We start from the raw sequence: 22,288 nt of genomic DNA on the forward strand, positions 1-22,288 counted from the left end.
TACAAAGCCCTGGTTAGACCACATCTAGAGTACTGTGTATAATTCTGGGCACCACACTTTAAAAAAAAAGATACAACGACCTTGGAAGCAATGCAGATTCACCAGCAAGCTACCAAAGCTCCAAGGGTTAAATTGAGATTACTAATTCCCTGGAATACAGAAGGTTAAGGGGTGATTTGAGCTTTTTAGGATTTTGAAAGGAAATGATAGGGTAGATCGAAACTTGCATTGGTTGGTGTCTGGGACAAGGGGAATTAACCATAAAATCAGAGCCAGATCATTTAGGAGGGAAGTTAGGAAACATGTCTACAGGAAGGTTAGTAGAAATGTGGAACTTTCTCCCACAATATGCAATAGATGCCCACTCACTCAATTAATAATTTTAAATCTAAGATCGATAAGATTTTTACTAGCCAAGGGTAATAAAGGGATTTTGGAGTCTAAGTGGGCAAATGGAGCTAAGAAACAGATCAGTCATAATTTCATTTAATGGCAGAAAAGGCTCAATGGGCTGAATAACCTACACCTGTTCCTATGATAGAGATGGAGAAGTTGGTAGACATAGTGATATCAGAGGGAAGGAAAAAAACTTACAGAAAGAACAAAAGCAAGTGTTTGAGAACATAGGAAATGTGGAAGCTATCGACGTTTAAACAAAAAATAAAATGGAACTAGGGAGATGGATACCAAAAGCAACAAGTTACAGAAAGATTTTTTTTTTTATTCTGTATAAAATGCATCTTGGATCACAGTTATGCAAATATATTTCCAATATTATATATTTAAATAGTTATTGACCAGCAATTTACTGGTCTTGAATTAACCTGAGCAATTCTCAAGCAGTTATGATTACTTGAATTCCCAAAGACCTTAAAAGGGACAGATCAGGTTGGCTCCAGAACATAGCCAAATCAGACTTTACAGTACTGAAAAGCAATGGCCAGGAAATCTATTGTAGAATGCATTTTGTATTATGAGGTGAAAGTGACTGCTCTTGACATTACATTTGATCAATTGTGATATCAAGGAACCCTAGCAAAATTGAAGTAAATGAAAATTGGGGCAAAACTTCCCACCGTTTGGAGTCATGTCTAGCAGAAAGGAAGATGGTTATAATTGTTGTCAGCCAATCATCTCAGCCCCAGGACATTGCTGTAGGAGTTCCTCAGGATAGTATCGGAGACCTAAACATCTTTGGCTGCTTCATCAATAACCTTTCCTCTAATGTAAGATCAGAAGTGGGGATGTTCGCTGATGATTGCTGTCACACCAACTTGCTTTGAATAATTTTCTTTAATCCACTGACGCGAGATCTGAATTTATAGTTTTTAAAAAAAGAAATTTTAAAAAGATCAGATAAAAGATGATTTTTGCTAGCAGTTTAAGATGGCCACCTGACTTGCAACATTGTATCCTACATTGCAAAGCATATGAGGAGGGAGACGAAATGTCTGCTCATCCCAACAAGAACTAAGACTCAAGAAGTTTAAGGGAACTGCTTGTTCTTTTTCTTTTAGGAAGAAAAACTGCTACTATGCTTGAATCAGAGTGACTGTCACGTGACAAGCCCCTCCCCATCTGTGGTTTTAAGCTTGTGTATCTTTGCAGCAGCAAGAAGCATCTGGACTCAGACACGTGCAGACCCAAGTGGGGGTCCCTCACTCTCTCTCTCCATTCCAGCTTGTAAGCTTCAAATCCTGCCTGTTGATTGTAGCCAGAATATGAAAAGGTGGTCAAACAGAAACCCTGTTGGAGGAAATCATCTGCATCAGTCTCCAAGAGACCCACCGAACCAGTCACCTACCTTTTCAAACTAAAAGCCTCAGGAACACTGAATTCAGCTAGAAGCCAGCCAATTCACCAAACCCCACAGACTGTATACCCCTTTTTTCTGTGGACTCTAATTCAACCAATCTACATTTCCCCACTCTGTAACCTGTATGTGTGTGTGTAAAGCTCTAGTGTGCGTGTGACTGAAAGTTGGCGCATAGTTTATTATTTTCATTAGTTTAGTTACAATAAAGTTAACCTCTTTCTTTGTTAAAGTCAAGAAAACCTGTCCGATTGGTTCTTGTTACTTTCTGAATTGGTCAGTACATCCACTTTCAGAAAGAATTAAACCTGTTGTGGTCAAACAAAGAGAGGGAAAAGAAGGAAGCCCTTCGACCCCATCTCACTTGACTGTAATAATTGCATACTCCTCAGATGCTGAAGCAGTCCATATCTGCATGCAGCAAAACCTGGATAACATTCAGGCTTGAGCTGATAAGTGGCAAGTAACATTCTCACCACACAAGTGCGAGGCAATGATCATCTCCAACAAAAGAATGAATCTAAAAATCTCCACCTGACATTCACGAGCAATACCATCACTGAATCCCTCACTTTTAATATCCTGGGGGTTACCATTAACCAGAAACTTAACTGGACCAGGCATAATAATACTGTGGCTACAAAAGCAGGTCAGCGGCTAGGAATTCTGCAGTGAGAACTCACCGCCTGATTCCCCAAAGCCTGTCCATTTGTGATGGAATACTCTCCACATGCCTGGATGAGTGCAGTTCCAACATTCAAGAAATTTAACACCATCTAGGACATAGCAGCTGGCTTAATTGGCACCCTATCCACCACCTTAAACATTCATTTCCTCCACCACTGGCACACTGTGACAGCAGTTATGTACCATCTACAAAATACACTGCAGCAACTCACCAAGGCTTCTTCAACAGCTTTTTTCAAACCTGCAACCTCTACCACCCAGAAGAACAAGGGCAGCATGCACATGGGATCACCACAACCTGCAAGTTCCCCTCCAAATCACATACCATCCTGATTTGGAACTATATCATCTATCCTTCACTGTAGCTGGGTCAAAATCCTGGAACTCCCTCCCTAACAGTACCACATGGAGTGCAGCTATTCAAGGCAGCTCACCAACATCTTTAAGGGCAATAAATACTGGCCTTGCCAGCAAAGCTCACATCCCATGAACTAATAAAAAAAGCTACAATGTTCTCATTGTAAAGCATTGTGCCCTCTGTCATGGAAAATCTGCTAGCTTTTAACTAAGAAAATTGTAGATTTACAATATGTATCACATTCCTTAAATTTATTTAAAATCATAAAAAGGTTGAAAACAAGCAAAAAGAGTGTCATTGGATATACAATTTTTGACCTTTACAATATTTAACAAAAATCAGTAGGTACAGTTAAATTTATGCCACATTTTTTATTTATTTAGAGATACAGCACTGACACAGGCCCTCCGGCCCACCGAGTCTGTGCCGACCAACAACCACCCATTTATACTAACCCTACAGTAATCCCATATTTCCCATCACCTCCCTACACTAGGGGCAATTTACAATGGCCAATTTACCTATCACCTGCAAGTCTTTGGATGTGGGAGGAAACCGGAGCACCCGGCGAAAACCCATGCAGACACAGGGAGAATTTGCAAACTCCGCACAGGCAGTACCCAGAATCGAATCCAGGTCCCTGGAGCTGTGAGGCTGTGGTGCTAACCACTGCGCCACTCTGCCGCCCTATCTCACACAAACAAACCTATCTCACACAAAAGACATTCGAGTTAGAAAGTAGCAATTCAACTCTATTATAAATGAACTGTATGAAATGTATTAATTTTCATTTGTTTAGATATTCCATACCACATTTATACAAGTTTACTTCACCTGAATCTTCATTTGTTGAATGTGAAGAACTGGTACATAGGCCAGAATTTTACACCCTCCCCACCCCTGGGAGCTGGCTGGAAGTGGGGGGGGGGGGGGTTGGTGTAAAACAGAGTGGGAGGTGCCATTCCTGTTGCCTACCTGCCCCATTGCCATTTTATCAGGAGTGGGGGAGGTTGAAAATGGCCCGCCCATCCAGTAGCACCTGGGCACTCGGGTAACCTGTGACCCATGGAGGGGCCCCCACACTGCACAAGACAACCCCTCTGGTGTACCTTCTCTCACCCTCTCAAGAGACTGCCTCCAGCCTTGTCGGGGCCCAGCCGATTGTGTGGGGCCTTGCTGGTGATACTCTCCTCTATTACAGGGCCTCTTCCATCTTGCTGCTCCTGTGTGGGTGCAGTCCCAGCAATGGCCACCAATCTCAGTGGTGCTGCTGGAACTGAAGAGCTGCCAGCTCGCTGTTTGGTCGGCAGCTCTTGGAGGTGGGACTTCCTGCCTCAGAGGGTCAGAGGTTCCACCTGAGGCTGATTAAGGGCGTCGGCCCAGACAAATTGATGTGTGGCTTCCAGGCCAGGCGGAGGTGGGCTCGCCCCTGACTTTTAAGCCGGTGGGCGGGGCCTCTATCACCACGTAAAATTCTGGCCAGTCACAATATACATTACGCTAGAACAGAATATCAGATAGGTTTAGTTAAAAGTGAATAAATTGACAAAGCAGAGAAAAAATAAAAAATCAAAAACTAAGCCATTTTGTACACATTTTAAAAAATCTTCCCTGCAACGTTAAATAGAATTAAGTAGAGTTTTTTGAAATACAAAACACCTAAAGAACAAATTAAACTCAATATCAAATCTAAGCCAATCATCTCTTACAAATCTAAATAAGATGGCAAATCTATTTTAAGTTGTATTTATTTAGGCAATTCTTAAAACTACTTAATTTTCCATTTTGTTTTCCCTCACTTTTAGACCCCTCCTCAGTGCTGCACACCTAGTTAGTATGAATAGAAGACTTTGGTCATGCACCTCTGCTATTACTCTAACCACTTCCAAACTGAGGTGCTAATTGTCTTTCATTGAACCTGGCTAGAAACATTAAAAAAAATCAGAAGTTATATACAGAAATGTACAAGTTGTCTGTTGACACTGAACATTTGGCAGGTTTAATGGCTGAGATGCAGTCTTCGCTTTGGGTATTGCTCATTAACATAAGAATCTATTTTCCTCTTGTGTGAGCTACGATTCTTCAGTAATTTCCTTTCATCAGTCTCTATGGGAGTTGCATCTGTTCTTCCAAATGGAAGAGCTTGTCCATTGCTATTTTGGAAGCACATCTCTGTGTTGGTCGAGAAGATTGCCTTATTTGTTTGGGACTGCTTCATAATGGGAACGAGACTTAGAGTTTGCAGAAGTCCCTCGGCTTTCTTCATAAATGTTGGTAAATGCTTGGGAGACAAAAAGGTACAGTTATTAGTACTTTTACATCACAATTATCCACACCGGCAAGAACTACAGAAATTAAGCTGTACATTATAGAAAATCCTTTAATGACCTTCAGACTTGATAAACTGATATATTACCTATAGGTCATGTAATTGTAAACATTTGGCTGTAGCAACCACTCATTGTTAAACCTACCCATAATCCAATTGCAATTGTAATCTAAACTGTAATCTTCACCCTAACCTCATCAATTATCCTACCTTCCTGAAGGCACTTATTCCTCAATGGGTACAGTTGCACAAGTGTTAATCACATTCAACTAACTTTTATTCACATAAGCTTCAAGAGCATTTACAGAAAATAAACTTTATTTGTTCTTGTGATGTGGGCAACACTGGCAAGGCAATATTTACTGCCTATCCTTATTTGCCCTGGGGATATTGAGGATCAATCACATGATGTGGGGCTGGAGTCGTGTAAACCAGATTGGACAGCAGGTTCCTTTCCCTAAACTAGACTAGTGAACTAGTTGGGTTTTTCCAACAATCAGGCAGCTTTCATGGTTAATTTGTGGTGCAAGCCCACAAATAATCAGATTTATTGAATTCAATTTCACAACTTGCCACTGTAGGATCTGAATACTAGCCCAGTACCATAACTACAGCCAAACACAATCCCTTCTACATATAAAAACAAGAAATGCTGGAACCACTCAGCAAGTCTGGCAGCATCTGTGGAAAGAGAAGCAGAGTTAACGTTTCGGGTCAGTGACCCTTCTTCGGAACACCTTCTCCACATGCTCACTTTCAGCAGCAGCCACTGAACAGTAGGAAGCCATGCCAGCTGACTAACCCATTGTTGCTGAAGCCAATTAATGCACCCTAGCTGATATCAGCTAACGCAGCAAAAATTAGGGATTGAACCTGGCACCTTATTGGTCAGTAAGGCTCAACTACTCATTGAGCTATTGAGGGTGCAAGTCTACTTTTTGCATTTTTCAACCTTTTCACTTCATTTTAGCAGAAAGTTCCTTTGAAATGAGCCGAGTCAAGAAGTTTCACAAAATTAGTACTCAATTCTTGCCACTGTAACAGACTTCAATAATGAGACATATTGTTTTACTAAACAACTTCAGTCACTGGGTGGAGCTGTACATGGGTACAGTTGTAGTTCTTGGTTTCTTAAAATTACCACCTAGTGGTTAAAATTAGGTAAATATTTGTGTAAATTTTAAAAATATGTGAACACTTCTAGCTGCTGGCAAAAATTAAGTACTGCAGCAAAGGAAGCACTGAATTAATTAAAACTGAACTATACATCCTGGGACTCAGACAACCAATTAATACACACACACACAAAATTTAGAAGTTTTTTTTGCTACATCCACAGCATGGATAGATACATACACAATTGCAACACTGGACATATGTATGTGAACACAGCCAGTTTAAATAATTCCCAACTATCCATTTCATTTTAAGGCAATTTAACAACCAAATGCAAACTTTTTTTAATAGCACAGTATTATAATTAGCTAAGAACACTGTACTGGAGATGGAATTAGAATAGCACCTTGGGGGAGTCCAACCTAAGGCAAACCAGTCTAGAGGTAAGACAACTTGTCCAAAGTTGTCTAAATCAAAGTGCTCATAAACAGTTCCTCCAAAGGCTCCAGTTGAGATCTTACAGTTCAAAAAAATTGAAACTCCTGAAATTTGTTAAGTAAAACTGCTGACTGAACTTCCTTTAGATAGAAGAATTAAAAATATAAAGATTGCTCTAGAATGCTTACCTTCATAATATCACTCATATCTTGAGAAATGTTTGATGCAACTCTCATCACTTGTGTCTCCTTGTATACTAATAAAAATGCATTTGCAAAATACATTAGATAAAAAAGTCATCTACATTAAGCACCAAGATAGCTTGATAATTACTGTGGTTCAGGATTTTTCTAAATCAGAAGGAAACCGTTCAGCAGACCCATGCCTCAAATGCAAATCCTTCCACAAAAATTACCTACCCTAAATGGATGCACAGAGTACCCATATAGTCTTCTGAATAAATAGTTCCTGACCCCAAAGATAATCGAACAGAACTCCATAATTATCCATCTAACCCATTTGTATTTATTACCCACCAATTGTTTCAGTTTCCACATTGTCTTTTGACTACAAGTTTTTAAACTACAGCTATATTAAGCATTCAAAACCACTTTTGTCAAACTGTGTAAATAAATGGTCACTATACAATTGACAGATCAGAAACAATATGGAATGCTATCTGTACAATGAGCAAAGTTAGCAAAAAATGTAACAAAAAGATTGTGATATCACTATTTTCAAAATGGACATCTGAATAAACAAGAAAAGAGCACCAATATTTGCCCTAATGCTCCTATTTCTCATTCACTCTTTCCCCTTGGCCACACTGTCCAAAAACATGTATGCCGATGATACCCGGCTCTACCTCACCACAACGACTTTGGTTGACTTCTATACTGCCTCCAATTTGTCATGTCGCTTGTCTAACACTGTGTTGGATGAGTGGAAGTTTCCTTCAACTAAATATTAGAAAGACGAGAGCCATTGTCTTTGGTCAACACCACAAACTCCACTCCATAGGCATTGACTTGATCCCTCTTTCTGATCGCTATGAGGCTGAACCAGAATGTTGGTGTCTTATTTTACCCTGAGTTAAGATTTAGAGCTCATGTCCTATTTGTCGCCAGGACTGCCTAATTCCACCTCTGTAACATTGCACATCTCTGCCCCTGCCTCAGCTCACCTGCTGCTGAAATCCTCATCCACTTCTTTGTTACCTTTAGACTCGATTATTCCAATGCTTTCCTGGCTGGCCTCCCAGTTTTTACCCTCTGTAAACGTGAGCTCATCCAAAGATATGTTACCCATATCCCAACTCACTAACTCCTGTTCACCCATCAACCATGTGTTAACTGTACATTAATTGTGTGCAGGTTGTGGGTATTAACTGGAGATTCACTTATGCCCCGAATAAGAACAGACTGAAACTGTGATGGTTAGGTTAGGAGATGCATGCTTGTAATGTGCATCTCTGTAAATAAATGCTTATAAAAAGGGGCACAGTGGTTAGCACCGCAGCCTCATAGCTCCAGCGACCCGGGTTCAATTCTGGGTCCTGCCTGTGTGGAGTTTGCAAGTTCTCCCTGTGTCTGCGTGGGTTTCCTCCCACAGCCAAAAGACTTGCAGGTTGATAGGTGAATTGGCCATTATAAATTGCCACTAGTATAGGTAGGTGGTAGGGGAATATAGGGACAGGTGAGGATGAGGTAGGAATATGGGATTAGTGTAGGATTAGTATAAATGGGTGGTTAATGGTCGGCACAGACTCGGTGGGCCGAAGGGCCTGTTTCAGTGCTGTATATCTAAATCTAAAAAGTGTGTAAAATTGGCTCCAGTTCTATCCTTCACTACCTGGTTTTCTGGTGTATAACATCCTGTACTCAGTGACCTACGTTGACTCCCAGTCAAACAATGCCTTGAATTTAAAATCATCACCCTTTTCAAATCCCTTCATGGTCTTGTCGCTCTACATCTCTGCAACATCTCCAGTCCTACAACCCTCCCACATCTGGCCTCTCCTGCATTCCAGATTTCCTTTGCACCATCATTGCAGGCCATGCCATCAGCTCCCAAGGCCTGAAGGTCTGCAATGCCATCCCTAAACTTCTCAATCCTACTTCTCTCTCCTTTAAGATGCTCCATAAAATCTACCTGTTTGTCAAAGCTTTTGGCCACCAGTCCTACTATCTGATGTGACTTAGTGTCAAATTTTGTTTGATATCACTCACTTGAAGCACCTTTAGATCTTTTACTTTGTTAAAGGCACTATATAAATGCAAGTTGTTGGAATTTCCATTTTGCCCTTCCCCAAAAGAATGAAGGAAAATCATTCATCCTTCAGTAGCTGGCTAAGAGGAGGAAAGGTAGTGGCTGGAGAAGCTGGCAATGTACCACACCTTCTAGTACTGATTGGTGCATGGTCCCAGATGAATCTTTGAGAAGAGCAAAAGGAGAGAGAAAAGCATGACACCAACCCACAAAGACAGCTAATTTCCATTTTTAATTTTCCCAATAAAACAATATTTGAATATATCTATTGGGTTGTGGTTCAGTGGGGAGCCTAGAAACTGGAGAAGGCATTGGAGACTGAAACAAAAATACAATTGTTACATGTTTACCTTGTTCTGGTTGGATTTCTGGTTTCATTTGGGAGGATACTGTAGGCTGATAAAGCTTCTGCACACAATGAAATATGTATTATCAGTAATGAAACTATATGTAAACAGTTAAAGTATTTAAATATCAAAGTAACCCCTCTGGTTCACTTTTAAGCTCCTACAGGTTGAATAGTAGAGTGGTCAAAATTGCAGACCTTTCTAATACTCGTACCAACTAACAGGAATCACAGAACCTTACAGCACAGAATGCCATTTGCCCCATTGTGCTTTAGCTGACTCGTTGGAAGAGCTATCGCCTTAGTCCTTCTCTTCCTCATACCAGTTTAGACTTTTATTTTTCAAATATTTAATTAGTTCCCCTTTAAAAGCTATTACACATTCTGCTTTCTTCACTGATTCGACTAAGGCATTCCATACGTCAACAGCGCACTGCACAAGAAATATTTTTGTAACTCTTCCTTTCAGTATCATGTGTTACAGCAGGAAGCAGACTGCATAAGTTCTCTTTCCCATAAAAGCAATGTCCGCTTAATCACAAAGGTCTGGATTTTACAGTAATAACAGCAAGGCTATCAGCACTCACTCTTACTATGCAGCAAATTGGACAGCAAATTCTGGAGTACACAAATGCACAATTAAACATGTAAAGTCAGAAGTTGCTGTCAGATACCCTGCGCCTCAATAGAGTTTGTCGTTTCAGTGCTCATAAATGGACTCGGCATTGAAATCACTGAAGGCATGAACTTGCTGTACTTGCCTACTAGTTCTGCATCAAGACGTTTGAAAACGTTAAGGCCAGTACATTCAGGAGTAAGGGAGTTTTTAAATAGTACAAAAAGTGCTGTACCACCTCTCTGGCCCTTAACATTAATAAGCGTGGACTCTTATTCCCTCAGAAGAAAATTAATGTTGGAGATTTAAGAAAAATACATTTTTAAAAACATTTTCTGCCTGTCTCTTTTCACTTTCTCATCATTCCATGCTTCACAATCTTTATTTCCAGGAATGGTAGCAAAGTGGTTATGTTACTGGACTAGTAATCCAGAGGTAAAAACAAGAAATGCTGGAACCACTCAGCAGGTCTGGCAGCATCTGTGGAAAGAGAAGCAGAGTTAACGTTTTGGGTCAGTGACCCTTCTTCGGAACGTTCGGGTCACTGACCCGAAACGTTAACTCTGCTTCTCTTTCCACAGATGCTGCCAGACCTGCTGAGTGGTTCCAGCATTTCTTGTTTTTATTTCAGATTTCCAGCATCCGCAGTATTTTGCTTTTATTTTAGTAATCCGGAGGCTTGGACTAACAATCTGGAGACATAAATTCAAATCCCACCATGGCAGTTGGGGAATTTAAAGTCAGTTAAATAAATCTGGAAAAAGAAGCTGGTAGCTGTAATGGTGAGCATGAAATTACCCAACTGTCATAAAAACCCATCTGGATTCAGAACACATCTAGCAGCTCAAAACTGGGTGCCCATGAGACGCTGTGGGCCATCAGCAGCAGCACCAGAAATTGTACTCCACCTTGTAGTCCAGCATATCCCTCACTCTACCATCACCATCAAGCCAGGGGGCCAACCAGTGGAGATCCATGAACATCCCCATCCTCAATAATGGCAGAACCCAATGCACGAGTGCAAAAGACAAGGCTGAAGCATTTGCAATCAGCTTCAGTCAGAAGTCTCGAGTGGATGGTACATCTTGGCCTCCATCATCCCAGAAGCCAGTCATCAGTCAATTCAATTCATGCCACATGAATCAAGAAAGGGTTGAAAGCACTGGATACAGCAAAGGCTATAGGCGCCCATAACATCCCGGCTGTGGTGCTGAAAACCTGTACTCTAAAATAAAGTCAATGGGAATTAGGGGAAAACTCTACAATGACTAGAGTAATACTTAGCACAAAGGAAGATGATTGCGGTTGTTGGAGGCCAACAGCCCCACGCCATCACTGTAGGAGCTCCTCAAGGGCCTAGGCCTAAACAATTTTAGCTGCTTCATCAATGACCTTCCCTCCACCATAAGGTCAGAGATGGGGATGCTCTCTGATGATTACACAGTGTTCAGTTCCATTCACAACTCCTCAGATAATGAAACACACACAGCAAGACCTGGACAACATTCAGGCTCACTGCCGGATTAGAGGAAATCTCTGCTGACAAGCCTGCAAGAGGCCTGTGGGCAGTTGTCAGCGAGGCGAATGCCGAGCACTATTCCTTCGTGTTGACAGCAAATTCCAGGCCGAGATGTTCCACCTAATGGGTAAAACTATGCAAATAAATCAAAGTGACAGCCAGCTCCATCACAACTTGTGGCCATGTGTCTAGGAAAGTGCACTGTAAGAATTAAGATATATGGTTTTCTGGGTTTCTTGAAGAGAAATTAGACTATAAATCAGGAGTGAACTAAATCACTATAAAATCCTAAATAAACCCTTGTGATAAGCCCACATTTTCAATATGATGTCAGAAACCACCACATATTTTGTGCAATTTGATGTGAACAATGCAAGGTTTCAATGCAAATGGGGGACAAGTTGGAAAACGTAAATGAAAATAGCAACACAGAAGACTTAAGGTTAATAAATTTTAGATACTGTGTTTTAGATTTAGAGATAAATGCTTGTACCAAGAGTTACTCCTTTTAGGAGCACATACAAAAAGGTCCTGTTCTAATTTAGTATCCATCTCCCCAACATTAATCTATCTTTTTTTCTTAAATTCAAACATCCACCATTTAATTGTTTGAAGTCAATGCATTTATAATGGCCTCCAGTGCCAAAATTGGGTACTGCAAATACTGCAATTTGATACTGACTTGACAAAACTGCCTTGTTGAGTTTGGAGGACTGGCCCCTTTTAACATATATACCCATCATTAATTGGAGAAAGGATTTACTGCATAATCAACAATTAAAGCAGTTCTCCCTCATTTGTTTCAACAACAGTATACAACTGAATATATTTACCAAGTACAGAAGAAGTTAGTTGCTGTCACATATAAAGCATAGTATTCAACATATCTGTAGCAAATCAGTACAAACTGAATTCCAAGACAAAAGATACAAAAAGAATATGAACGTACTAGTGACTCCCTTTCTGCTTTCATGGTGCTAACAAGATGTCCAACAATCTTCCTTGGAAACTGCTTACGTTTTGAGGCTGTCTCTTTGATACATTCATCTAAATCATCATCTAAACTCTTTATGTCATTACCTGGAAATAAAATTGTTATATCAGGACATTTAGTAAAAAGGCACAGTATTCATTTGCCAGATAGTAACAATACAATATTGCCTTTTTGGAATTGATCAATCAGCCTGTTGAAATCAGGTTCTATAGAGACCGTAACGAATATAAAAACCGCAAAAATCACATGGGTTTGCCTAGCACACAATTTTAATAAAGTATGGAGATGTTATGATCAGAGGAGTCAATAGCAACTGCTTGATCTTCCAGAAGCAGAATTGAATCAAGATTGATTAACAGATTGCTTAGTTGGAAGTATGAGACAGGAATAAAGAAAACCAATGATATTATGGTGGCACTTAATTCAACATTTTGGCTTACAAAATAATTCAAAAATCATTTAAATAGTTGGTTACAACCAGGAAACTCAGGTTCAGCTCTATTAGTAATGTTCTGCTGCTGAATGTTAATGCTGTTTTTGTAGTTGCTTCACTATTAAAATATATAAAAAGCATACTAGCTACACAGTAATAATAAACTTTGTAGACAGCCCAGTTACATAGGATGGCTGCTCAGAAATAGGCCATTTGGCCCATCTGGTCTCTGCTGTTTATGCTCCACACAAGTCTCCTCCCACTCTAACTGCATATTCTTCCATTAATTCCCACTCCCCCATATATTTATCGAACTCCCCCCAAACGCAACCATTCTTTGGGTAAAAAAAATTTCTTCTGAATTCTTTATTGAATTTAGTGACTCTCATATTTATGGCTCCTAATTTTGGCCTTCTCCACAAGTGGAAACATCTTCTCTGCATCTACCCTATCCAACCCCTTCATAGTTTTAAAGACCTCTATAAGTTCACCCTTCAGCATTGTCTTTTCTAGAGAAAAGAGCCACAGTCTGTCCAGACTTTCTTGCTAGTTATAACCTCTCAGCTCTGATATCCTTGTAAATATTTTTGAGCTTTCAGTGCCTCTATCTCCTTTTTTGTAATATGGTGGCCAGTACTTTAAGTGTGGTCTACCAAGGTTTTGTACAACTTTAAAGAGAACTTCCCTATTTTTCAATTCTATTTCCCCAGAAATGAACTCAGAAGTGTTTTGTTTTAATTTTTATGGCCTTGTTACCTTCTGTTGCTACTTATAATGATTTGTGAATGTGTACCCCTAGATCCCTTTGCTCCTCCACCCCAATTAGACTCTATTTTCCAATGAGTAAGTGGTCTTATTCCTCCTACTAAAATGCACCACCTCGCACTTATCTATATTACATTTAATTTGCCATTTATGTGTCTGTCCTGCATGTTTATTAAAGTCTTCTAATATTTTACAGTTTTCCTCAGTATTAACTATAACCCCCAATTTGCCCTCACCTGCAAATTTTGAAATTGTACTCCTGATTCGCAAATCCAAATCATTTATGTAAATGCTGAAGAGCAGTGATCCAGCACTGATCTTTGTGGAACACCACTTCCCACCTTCCACCAGTCTCAATGACTACCTTTAACTACTGCTTTCTGCTTTGTTTTGTAGTCAGCTAGCTATCCATTCTGCCATTTATGCAAATTCCACACGCTCTGACTTTAGTCATACAGGACGATATAGATGGGCTGGTAAAATGGGCGGAGCTGTGACAAACGGAATTTAATCCTGAGTAGTGAGAGATGATGCATTTTGTGAGGACTAACAAGGCAAGGGAATATACAATGGATGGTAGGACCCTAGGATGTACAGAGGGTCAGAGGGACCTTGGTGTACTTGTCCATAGATCACTGAAGGCAGCAGCACAGGTAGATAAGGTGGTTAGGAAAGCATATGGGATACTTGCCTTTATTAGCCGAGGCACAGAATATAAGAGCAGGAAGGTTATGATGGAGCTGTATAAAACGCTAGTTAGGCCACAGCTGGAGTACTGTGTACAGTTCTGGGCACCAAGGATGTGATTGCACTGGAGAGGGTGCAGAGGAGATTCACCAGGATGTTGGCTGGGCTGGAGCATTCTCAGCTATGAAGAGAAACTAAAAAGGCTGAGGTTGTTTTCCTTCGAGCAGAGAAGGCTGAGGGGAGATATGATTGAGGTATACAAAATTATGAGGGGCATTGATAGGTTTGATAGGAAGAAACTTTTTCCCTTAGCGGAGGGGTCAATAACCAGGGGGCATAGATTTAAGGTAAGGGACATGAGGTTTAGAGGGGATTTGAGGAAAAAAAATTTCAACCCAGAGGTTGGTTGGAATCTGGAATGCACTGCCTGAAGAGGTGGTAGAGGCAGGAATCCTCACAACATTTAAGAAGTATTTAGATGAGCACTTGAAATGCCATAGCATACAAGGCTACAGGCCACGTGCTGGAAAATGGGATTAGAATAGTTAGGTGCTTGATGGCCAGCACAGACATGATGGGCCGAAGGGCCTGTTTCTGTGCTGTATAACTCTATGACTATGAGTCTACAAAATGGCACCTTATTGAAGGCCTTTTGAAAATCTCAGCTCATGTCTACTGTTTGGTACTTCTAAGTGTCAAGCAGGATCTTCCCTTTTGAAATCCATGTAGACCATTCTATAACATCTTTGAGTAGAGTCCTTTACCTTTCTTATCACGGACGTTAAACTAATTGGTATATAGTTCCCTACGTTTGTTCGATCTCCCTTTTTAATGTAGGAATAACATCAGCATGATGGTTGATGTTGTATATTCCTTTGTCTTGCAAAAGCAATTGATAAAAGACTTGCATTTTATAGCAATTAAAATGCCCACCGGACATCTCAAAAAGCTTTTCAGCCAAAGAAGTACTTTTAAAATGTAACCACTGCTGTAATGTAGGAAATGGCGGCAGCAAATTTGCACACAGCAAACTCCCATGAACAACAATGTAATAATGACCAGATAATTTTCTTTTGTGACATTGATCGAGGAATAAATATTGGCTGGGACACCGGGTATAACTCCCCTGCTTGTCTTCAAAATAGTGCCATGGGATCTTCAAGTACTGCTTAGATGACTATTAAGAATAATTAGATCTCATGGGATTATAGAATAGCTAGCCGGCTGGAATTGCATAAGCAGGGGGTTGTTAATAATAGTGGATTGATTGGGGACTGGTTATGGATGGAGTTCTGCAGGGTGCTGTAATGGAACCATTGCTGCTCATGATCTAGGAAGGGACTAAATGGAACATTTCTTAAACTCAAATATGATGCAAAAAAGTGTGTAAGGATTAATATTTCAAACCAAACCAATAGCAGGACAGTAATAAAAATGAGAAATGCTGGAACCACTCAGCAGGTCTGGCAGCATCTGTGGAAAGAGAAGCAGAGTTAACGTTTCGGGTCAGTGACCCTTCTTCGGAAGGGTCCAGTTCCGAAGAAGGGTCACTGACCCGAAACGTTAACTCTGCTTCTCTTTCCACAGATGCTGCCAGACCTGCTGAGTGGTTCCAGCATTTCTTGTTTTTATTTCAGATTTCCAGCATCCGCAGTATTTTGCTTTTATTATAGCAGGACAGTAAATTTAGGTAAGTTAGGTGAATGGGCCTGTGTGGAAGATGCCATCCGATGTGGATGAGCGCAAGGTCAAACACTAAGGTTTAGGAAATTTCAGCTGTCCAGGAGGTAACCATTAAAGACAAAGGATCAAGAAAAGATTGAGGGATCATTAATTAAATGGGCATAGGCAGCTTAAGGTGCCTAGTGAGAAAGAAAATAGGGTTTCTGGTTGTACAGTTAGGACAATCAAGTCAAAAATTATTAGTACAATAATTAAAGCATGCAAGGTTATGATATATTTATATCTGAACTACTGTGTCCAGTTTTGGCTCCTGTGAAGGATATGGTGAAAGAGATCAAGGTTCTGGAGCGAGCTTAAAGGAGGCAGAGCAGGTTATTATCAAGCCTTAAAGCTCAGTAATGAGTACATGGACGGGGATCCAACAAACAAGTCACGTAAAGTATTAAGGCATTAACAGATTGATGAATCAAACAATTCCATTCAATTCAAACATATGCAATTGACAACTTGCCCAGCTAATGTAGTTATGAGATACCATTTCAAATGTCCTTGATGTCTTCCAACGACTTTGAATGGTATATTTGGGCTGACTTGATCCTAGTCAGGACAGACTAGGCTAAATTTCTCTATTGCTATGCTAATGTTTTTGCCACTTAACTGAACAATCATTGTTCTAGGGTCAATTTAAGTGATAATGCCGTAGAAGTATTTCTGCTATTTTGACATTGAGGCAAATAGTAAAGTTTTCAGTTACTTTAAATATACTATTTGCACCAAAGACTATTCACTTATGTGAATAATGTTAAATAAATATGAAATGTGTCTGTTAATTTATAGACTGAGCCTCAGCCTCAATGTATATTCTTCCACATTGAAAAAGCAACAGGTGCTATATTTTCAATAAACTGGATCACTATTGCAAAGGTTCACTGTTCAACCTCCAGGTCTTGCTTTATTTATCTAGATAATGGGAAGCAAAAAGGAATTTAAGAATGATGAAGAGAAAATGCCACCCTTCCTAGATTTATTTAAACAAAACCAAAGATGAACGGATACAGGAGAATTGTGATCAGATTGCATGGGAAAGTTTTGTTTTCTCTTAAAGCACAACATCTGCCTTATCATTACAATTTGATTCCAATCTAGAGATTGCAAAGAAAATTGAACTGAATTTATTTACTTCCATACCAGATCTCAGCTCCTCTTCCTCGGAGACTTCGTGCCAGAACAGCCCACTGACAAGGATATTCTCCTGAACTGCAGTTTCAAATATCTGCAAAAAGAATTATGGCACAGGTTCAAGTTGAAAATAATTCACTACATAGGGCTGGAATAAAAGGGATTATGAAAGGAAACTTGCAAAGGACATCAAAATCAATACAAAGAAATGTTATAGTTACATAAAGGGAAAACGGGTGGTCAACAGCAATGTAGGCCCACTAAAAGCTGAAAATGGAGATACCGTCATTGGTAATGGGGAAATGGCAGACATGTTGAACAATTACTTTGCCTCAGAATTTACAGTTAAAAAGGAGGATAACTTGCTGGAAGTCCCGAAAAAATTAATAGCCGATAGGGGACAGGGACTTAATACAATTAACTTAAGTAAAACATCAGTAACAAGGAAATTAATGGAACTAAAGAGTGAGAAATCCCCAGGACCTGACTGTTTCCATCCGAGGGTGTTAAAGGAAGTAGGGGAGCACATTGTAGATGTCCTAACTATAGTCTTTCAGAGTTCCCTAGATTCAGGAGAGGTCCCTCTGGATTGGAAAGTTGCACATGTCACTCCACTTTTTAAGAAGGGTGAAAGGCGGAACCAAGGAAATTACAGACCAGTTAGCCTGACATCTGTGGTGGGCAAGTTGCTGGAGTCTATAATCAAGGATAGGGTGACTGAACACCTAGAAAAATTTCAGTTAATCAGGGACAGCCAGCATGGATTCATGACGGGAAGGTCATGCCCGACAAATCTCACTGAATTTTTTGAAGAGGTGACTAAGGTAGTGGACAGGGGAATGTCTATGGTTGTTATTTATATGGACTTCCAGAAGGCATTTGATAAAGTCCCACAAAAGAGACTAACTCAGGTAGAAGCCCATGGAGTTGAGGGCAAATTATTGACATGGTTAGGAAATTGGTTGAGTGGTAGGCGACAAGAGTGTGGGGATAATGGGTAAGTACTCTGATTGACAGGATGTGACGAGTGGTGTCCCATAGGGATCTGTGTTGGGGCCTCAATTATTCATTATCGGCTTGGATGATGGCATAGTAAGTCATATATCCAAATTTGCTGATGATACAAAGTTAGGCAGCATTGTAGAGTCTAGATGACAGCATAAAATTGCAAGGACATATTGACATACTAGGTGAGTGGGCAAAACTGTGGCAGATGGATTTCAATGCGGGCAAGTGTGAGGTTATCTATTTTGGACCAAACGAAGGATAGAGTAGGGTACTTTCTAAATGGGAAGAGGTTAAGTACAGTGGATGTCCAAAGAGACTTGGGGGTTCAGGTGCATAGATCTTTAAAATGCCACGAGCAAGTGCAGAAAATAATCAAAAAGGCTAATGGAATGCTAGCCTTTATATCTAGAGGACTGGAGTATAAAGACACATAGGTTATGCTGCAGCTGTACAAAACCCTGGATAGACCCCACTTGCAATACTGTGAGTAGTTCTGGGCACCACACCTTAGGAAGGATATATTGGCCTTGGAGGGAGTACAACGTAGGTTTACAAGAATGCCATCTGGACTACAGGGGTTAAGTTACAAGAAGAGAATACACAAATTAGGCCTGTTTCCGCTAGAATTTAGAAGGTTAAAGAGTGACCTGATCGAAGTCTTCAAGGTATTACAGGAAAAGACAGGCTAGATAAAGATAAACTATTTTCACTGGTTGGAGATTCTAAAACTAGGGGGCATAGTCTAAAAATTCGGGCCAGGCCGTTCAGGAGAGATGTGAGGAAGCACTTCTTCACACAAAGGGTGGTAGAGGTTTGGAACTCTCTCCCACAAACAGCAGTTGAAGCTAGAACAGTTGTTAATTTTAAATCTAAGATAGATAGATTTTTGTTAAGCAAAGTTAGTAAGGGATATGGGCCAAAGGCAGGTATATGGAGTTAGGTCGTGGATCAGCCATGATCTCATTGAATGGTGGGACAGGCTTGAGGGGCTGAATGGCCTACTCCTGTTCCTATTTTCCAATGAATTTGCTGAAAAAAATAGCATGTCTCATGGCCTTATTAATGTTCAAATTAGACAGCAATTTGTAGCAAGGAAGATATACCCCATGGAATCACAAGGGTAATTTGTTATGCTCTGGTGTTAAGCTATGAAAATGGAATCTTGCCCTTACCTCCTGTGATTTTCGTGAAGTTGGTGCGCTTGCACATTATTTGTCATTAAATGTGCCAGAATGTTATTTCTAGTAATTATCAGTGCAAGTAATCTTTTATTGATGTGATTGTTAATAGCTGGAGAGTAGCATACACCATAGCATGGTGAAATATCTATATAGTGTATATACACACTATACAGACTAACCAAGCACATCTTTCATTTTTTAAAAAATTTATTTCATGGGATGTGGGCATTGCTGACAAGGGCAGCATTTGCTGCCCATCCCTAATTTCCCTTGAGAAGGCAATGGTGAGCTGCCCTTCTTGAACCACTGCAGTGCATCTAGTACAGGTACACACAGTGCTGTTAGGAAGGGAGTTCCAGGATTTTGATCCAGCAACAGTGAAGGAACGGCAATGTATTTCCATGGCAGGATGGTGTGCAGCTTGGAGGGAAACTTGCAGAAGGTGGTATTCCCATGTGTCTACTGCTGTTGTCTTCCTAAGTGGAAGAGGTACTGGGTTTGGAAGATGCTGTCAAAGGAGGCATGGTGAGTTGCTGCAGTGCCTCTAATATATGGTACACACTGCTGCCACCTGTGCACGGTGGCGGAGGCAGTGAATGTTTAAGGTCGTGAATGAAGTGCCGACCAAGTACGCTGCTTTGTCCTGGATGGTGTTGAGCTTCCTGAGTATTGTTGGAGCAGTATTCACCCAGGCAAGTGGAGAGTAATCCATCACACTAAAATAAAAGCAAAATACTGCGGATGCTGAAAATCTGAAATAAAAACAAGAAATGATGGAACCACTCAGCAGGTCTGGCAGCATCTGTGGAAAGAGAAGCAAAGTTAACGTTTCGGGTCAGTGGCAGGAACTGTTCCGAAGAAGGGTCACTGACCAGAAACGTTAACTCTGCTTCTCTTTCCACAGATGCTGCCAGATCTGCTGAGTGGTTCCAGCATTTCTTGTTTTTATTTCAGTAATCCATCACACTTCTGACTTGTGCCATGTAGATCGTGGACAGGCTTTGGGGAGTTAGGAGATGCGTTACTCACTGCAGAATTCCCAGCCTCTGACATGCTCTTGTAACAGAGTATTTATGTGGCTGCTCTAGTTCAGTTTCTGGTCAATGGTAATCCCCAGGATGTTGATAGTGGGGGATTCAGCAATGGTAATGCCATTGAAAGTCGAGGGGAGATGGTTAGATTCTTTCTTGTTGGAGATCGTCATTGCCTGGCACTTGTGTGGTGCTAATGTTACTTGCCACTTATCAGCCCAAACCTAAATGTTGTACAGGTCTTGTTGCATATGGACATGGACTGCTTCAGTATCTAAGGAGTTGTGAATGAATTGGAAGATTGTACAGTCATCCAGTATATTATACAGTGGTAGTACAAAGTTGACATTGCATTTACACCAGACATTATATATTATATTGAATAGAAATTATTACATTCAGAACATTATGCATTGCAATATACACATTGCCTATATAAGGCATTACATCACGTACATTACTGAAAACACCAAGTATATTCTTCTTTGGCCTCCTTGTCTCAAGAGACAATGGGTAAGCGCCTAGAGGTGGTCAGTGGTTTGTGGAGCAGTGTCTGGAGTGGCTATAAAGGCCAATTCTAGAGTGACAGACTCTTCCACAGGTGCTGCAGATAAAATTGGTTGTCGGGGCTGTTACACAGTTGGCTCTCTCCTTGCACTAAGTATATACATACTGCTTAACATAACATGACAGATTATATATTTATAGACCAGGTCTGTCCAACCTTTTCAGGCAGAGGGCCACATTACGATTTTTGCTCAGCCCCGGGGGGACCGGTCAGCAAATTTCAAATGATAAAGGCATTAAAAATTTATCTTACTAATAAAAACATCAAAAGTGCATTTTTGTGAAGAAGCTTTAAATGGGATGACTAATTTATTGACTTACTTTTTCGTCACTATATTGAAAACTGATTTAGTGACATACCTGGCATTATTTTTACTTGTACAAGCAGTCAACCTCTGCCTGCACACGATGTAGCAATGCAGAGTATTCTGGATAGATGTCCATCTTTCAGGAGAGACCCTGATCTCTCTCCTCCGCCCTCTCCCTACACATTGTGTGTGGGGGTCTCGTTCTCTCCCCCCCCACCCCCCTCTAGGACTAAGGGACACAGATTGAAAGTTTTGTGCAAAAGATGCAGCGAAAATATGAGGAAGCACTTTTTTTTTTTTTACGCAGTGGGTGGTAATGACCTGGAACAAGCTGTCCACAAGGATGGTGGAAACAGTGACGATCAATGACATCAAGAGGAGGTTGGATGGCGAACTGAGCGAAATAGACTTGCAGGGCTACGGGAATCGAGCCAGGGAGTGCTGACTTCAGAGGTCTGTGGAGTGTCAGCATGGGCTCAATGGACAGAATGGCCTCCTTCTGTGCCACAAGTAAATGATTCTTTGACTTTCTCCCCCCACCCACCCCCGTCTCTCTCCACCCACCCTCTCTGTATCTTCCTCCCCCCTCTCCACCCCTTGTGTCCAGTGTTCCCTGTTGCCCGCTCCGTGTTCCCCACTCAGCGTTGCTTGCTCAGTGTTCCCTGCTCTCTCTGTCCACCCCCTTTGTGCTCTCTCTCTTTTCTCTCCCCCTCCCTCTGTCCCCCCCATCCCCCTCTCAGTTGCAGAGAACGGAACCCTCAGCTTTTAAAAACATCATGCTGTCAGTTTCACAGGTGTCCGCTGCTGATATCGGGAACGGCCATTTCCAACAGACTTGGTGTTTGCTGGCGGGTTCTGACTTTGGAAAACCCAGAGTCTGTTGGGTAACGGCTGTTCCCTATATCAGCAGCTGATATCACAGAATCACAGAATAATACAGTGCAGAAGAGGCCCTTTGGCCC

General features: G+C 40.9%; 1 protein-coding gene across 1 annotated transcript in view; it reads right to left on the reverse strand.

Moving 5' to 3' along the window:
• Positions 1-3,092: 3,092 nt before the first annotated feature.
• The window catches only part of nsl1 (NSL1 component of MIS12 kinetochore complex), a 28,265-nt gene continuing 9,069 nt past the window's right edge, over positions 3,093-22,288 (reverse strand). Inside the window, exons 2-6 of the mRNA XM_068044994.1 lie at positions 17,241-17,325; positions 12,440-12,570; positions 9,360-9,417; positions 6,930-6,997; positions 3,093-5,139 (exon numbers count right to left, since the gene is read on the reverse strand). Coding sequence (XP_067901095.1) covers positions 4,858-5,139; positions 6,930-6,997; positions 9,360-9,417; positions 12,440-12,570; positions 17,241-17,325 — 624 coding nt within the window. The 3' untranslated portion in view covers positions 3,093-4,857. The remainder of the gene's footprint in view (positions 5,140-6,929; positions 6,998-9,359; positions 9,418-12,439; positions 12,571-17,240; positions 17,326-22,288) is intronic.

Source organism: Heterodontus francisci, chromosome 13, assembly GCF_036365525.1.
Source record: "Heterodontus francisci isolate sHetFra1 chromosome 13, sHetFra1.hap1, whole genome shotgun sequence".
NCBI classification, from domain to species: Eukaryota; Metazoa; Chordata; class Chondrichthyes; order Heterodontiformes; family Heterodontidae; genus Heterodontus; species Heterodontus francisci.